This window comes from Blastomyces gilchristii, assembly GCF_000003855.2.
Source record: "Blastomyces gilchristii SLH14081 genomic scaffold supercont1.5, whole genome shotgun sequence".
Lineage (NCBI taxonomy): Eukaryota > Fungi > Ascomycota > Eurotiomycetes > Onygenales > Ajellomycetaceae > Blastomyces > Blastomyces gilchristii.
The window spans coordinates 167628-172228 of NW_003101678.1; the positions used below are offsets into that span (position 1 = coordinate 167628).

The 4601-nt window shown below is 32.3% G+C and overlaps 1 protein-coding gene across 1 annotated transcript; it reads right to left on the reverse strand.

Annotated features, from left to right (window-relative positions):
* Nucleotides 1-3582: 3582 nt before the first annotated feature.
* BDBG_03182 (uncharacterized protein) lies at nt 3583-4082 on the reverse strand (the record flags this gene model as incomplete). Its single annotated transcript, XM_002625972.2, has 1 exon — nt 3583-4082. The coding sequence occupies exon 1, from the start codon at nt 3997-3999 to the stop codon at nt 3583-3585; it is 417 nt and encodes a 138-aa protein (XP_002626018.1). The 5' UTR covers nt 4000-4082.
* Between the last annotated feature and the right edge of the window lie 519 nt (nt 4083-4601).

Sequence of the window (4601 nt, forward strand, 5' to 3'; positions counted from 1 at the left end):
AAGAAAATCTTTATTAGAGCAGATATCAATCTAATTTAATTTGATATGAATAAAACTGAGTTAATTCACTTTTTTTCCAGATTTAATGAGAAAGAACTAAGTCTAACTCTTTTGAATAAAGAGATTAAACCCAGTTTGAATGTCAAATGACTAGGAGTATGGTTAAACTCTAAGTTGAATTTTAAATATCATATTCAACAAAGAATTATCAAGACAGAGAGACTACTGAATAGTATAATCAGACTATCAAATACTGAGAGAGGTCTATTCTTTCAGACTATGAGACAGTTATACATAGCCTGTATTACCTCAGTAGCTGATTATGAAGTTCAAGTTTGATGAAATAATCAAGATAATTTTACTGAACTCTTTTAAAGTCTATAAAACAGAGCTTTGAGAAGAATTCTGAAAGCATTCAAATCATCTTCTATTAAAGTAATGAAAATTGAAGCTTCAATTTCATCTTCTGCTATTTGATTTGAAAAAGCCTGTATGAACTATGCTCTGAGAGTCATGAAGATGAGCTCAAATCATATAATCACAGAAAGAGTCTCTTCTTCATTTTCATCAGTTAACTCAGGAAATGAACTGGATTGAAATAGATTTCTTGATTGAAATGAGAATAATGCTTTAAAGAAAATGCTCTCTCAACTGTATAGACTATGTTCACTTATTAAAAATTAATTTTCTTCATTAAATGTTGAGAAAATTGATTATGAGAAGATATCTCTCTGAAGAGAAAAGCTGAAATCTCTCATAGACTTATAAATAAGTGAACTATCTAAAGAGAGAGAATATAAACAGCATTTGAAGAAGATCTCTACAATCAATATAAAAAACTCTATTCTGATTTATTCAGATGGCTCAAAAAATGAGAATTTGAATAGATTAGATGCAGACATTGCTTATACTGAAGATAATATTAATTTTATCTCAGATTTCTGAAATTTAGGCTGTGAATCTGAAGTCTTTGATGCTGAACTATTTATAATAATGAAAGCTTTCAAACTTATTGAAATAAAATCTCATAAAAGAGAAAATAGTTTGAAAGAGGTATGAATATTCTCTGATAGCTAAGCTGCTTTAAAAAGACTTAGAAATAGTCAGATTCATAATGATTAAATGAATCTTGAACTGATTTTAAACTCTGTTTTGAAAATTCAAAAGAGAAGAACATTAAAACTGATAATTTATCTACACTAAGTTCCTGCTCATATGAATATTCATAGCAATGAATTGGCTGATTCAGCTGTAAAAAAGAGTTCAGAATTAAGCAGATCTATTTAAAAAACAGTGTTTTTGTCTTTTATAAAGAGAAAGATAAAAAAATCTTGTTCAAACAAGTGAAATGAAAGCTGGCAGAAACAAAAGAAGAGCATACATTATTCAAGATTTAAGACAAAATCAAAGTGAAAATCTTGTTCAATTAAATGTAAAAAGAAAATATTCTCATCTATAATTCAGTTAAAACTAGAACATGATTATTTCAAATTCTACATACAAAGATTTGATGATAGATTTGATTCAACAGAGTGCTCATTCTGCAATACAAATGAAAATCCTGAGCATATTGTAATACATTGTGTATTATACAATAGTCTCAGAGTCAGATTGAAGAAGAAGTATGATTTAAATCAATTAAATATGAGGTTCTTATTCTCAACTGAGACAGGAATTAAATACTTAATAGACTTTCTATCAGAAACTTAAGCAGCTATAAGAAAATGACTGAATTCAGAAGTATCTGAATATGAAGAGATGAAAATTGATTAGATATAGTCTGTTAAAACAGCTATTTACTATCTTTTAATAATTTTATTTTGTTATAGTCTCTCTTTACTGTACTTGTTTCTTTCTGTTCTTTTCTATCTATCTATTTAATATGTCTATCTTTAAGACTATATTCTCTTTTCCTTTGTCATGATATTTTCAAATGATTTCAAAGTATCAGAAGGTGTTGAAATACTGCAATTTGTAAACAGTTTTTGTATTCTGAGCTGGAATTTTCTGATTTTGCATATCTGAAATTGATAAATGTATAATAGTTGACTCTATAGATATAGGAAAAACTCTGGGAACTAAAGGTTCTCAGATAGATGTCATAGTCTCTGACTGTATACATCTATAATTGAAGAATAATAATAACAGAATCTGTCAAGTTCTCAAGATTATATACTGTTTGTCAACTGTCTATCACTCTGAGATTAATGATATATCAGAACAGATAATTCAGACTGTAAAGAATTATCTTTATAAGTTCTGTAATCACTTATAAGATGATTGATATAATCTTCTTCTATACACAGAGGTCACTATCAACAGCTGAGATGTTATTTCAACAGGTGTAAGCTCATTCTTTCTTACACACAGATTTCATATGAAAGTGTTAGATCTTCTAGAGATTACACATTTCACACTGAACTCTCACAGTTCAATTCAGAATCACTGATAATATAGTAACAAAGCTTTAAGATATCTGTGACTGAGCAGAGGCCTCTATAATAATTATAAAACAAGATTAAGAAGATTAAGTCAATATCTGATAAGATTCTGCAGAACAGTATAAGATAGAAGATCTTGTATAATTAAATCTTAAAAATATACAGATTACATACTCATTCTGTACATTGAATTATCATCATGTGAAATACACAGTGACAGAAGTTCTAGACAGTCATAACTACTATCTTAATACTTTATCAGAAATTCATGATGTATTTTATACAAGCTTGCTCTGTCACACTATCACTGATCTGTTCTCTTCTCAACTGACTTCTGACTAACAGTCATCAGAAATCATAGAAGAAGATAATAAACTTGAGTGAGAGATTGAGAATATTCTCAATGAGAGACCTCACAGCTGCAGCTGACAATATCTTGTGAAATAAGTTAACTATGATTATCTGACCTGAACTCTGAGTTTCATATTATCTGAGACTGCAGCTCTTGACTGATGAGAGCTACACATGATCAGAGAAGAGAGGGGCTAATATGATGAGCTGCGCCTGATCAATTATATAGACTATTTCATTACACTTCATAGATTCCGCTGCTCTGATTCTCGGGGATTCTTAATCACTGATTCTCAGCTGAAAAACCCATGGAATTCCTATTCTTCCGCCCCGAAGCTTCACCGCGTACACCATCATGAACATGTATAAATATTCACCTCAATTGCTGATTCTCGCACTTTCTCTTTCCTTTTCTTCTTTAATGTTTTTCACTTTGTATTATAAGACCTTGTCGGAATGAGTGTCACGGATGAATATGTTGAAGACATATGAATCTTATGTGTATCAAGATCTGCTTGTTATATTATCTGTGCACTATCTAATATATCTATTTCATACAAAAGATAGAGCTATTTATAGTAAAATATATGTGCGAGTCAAGAGAGCTAGCATAAGTGTGTATTAGATAAGAATTATAGTAAGCTGATAATGATGAGAAATATTGTAGTAATATGATGTTAATGATGTTTAATAGTGTATAATCTCTTTTTCCTGACACACCCTCTTCAGTGAATGTAACATGTAAAAGAAAGTGTAATTGAAGCTGCATGAAAATAATCAAAAAAGAGTGTCAATGCAACAGACGCTCCACCACGAACTCGCTCGATTTTTCGAATAAGAACCCGCCGATAGATCCATCGAAAAGCCCTCGATCATACGAGTATTTTGACCCCATCGCCGACCGCATACCCCGTGTGGTGGTGGAGTTATCCAGCCAAACGTGAACCAGACAGCGTTCGAAACTCCTGTGTGGGATTATCCCCCATTCTCCCCTACCACACCACAACCCCGGGCCAAATTGCCATACAAATTGTAAGGTGAAGAGACCTAGCCATATGCACCAATCTTCTCGATTTTGGAAGATCCCCAATCTGTAGTTGTGGAGATATCTGAGGAGCGACCTCCGCGAAAACCCTGTCCATCTTTGATGTTCCAAAACACCAACGCCAAGTCTCACCCTCGTACCGCCCTTCCTAATCTGGCCCATCCCTGGCAGAAAAATACAAAAAGATACCTCAGCGATAATATCAAGCACATAACCAACAGCCACCTCTGAAGTGCAACCTCCGCGGTCTGTCTTCGGTGTATCTAGACATCAACGCCAAGTCTCACCCTTGTACCTCTCCTCTCAATCTGGCCCATCCCCGACAGAAAAGTACAAAAAGATATCTCAGCAACTGTATTTAATACATAATCAGCAGACACAACAACTATAAAATCAGTATACCTCAAGGTCTGACTGAGCCTTTGATCCCTGCACAGTGAGATATATTAAATATAGTTTTAATACCTCAATATTCAATAGATTCTGCAAGGGATTGAGAACAGCAACACTAGATTTCTATTGAATTTGAGAATTAACTCTATATTGATATAATCATTGATAAAGTCTTCTATTTTGAGATATAAATAATCAGTTCCTCTACATCCCACTGACAATATTTATATTATTATGTAGAAACAGACTTATATTCTCTATAATATCAAGACTCTGAAGAGAGAAAGTCTTGATAGAGAGTATACAGTAGTGCATATCTTAGCAGTTTCTATCTCATTCTTCTACAGCAGTTAATACAAAAAAAAAGATCT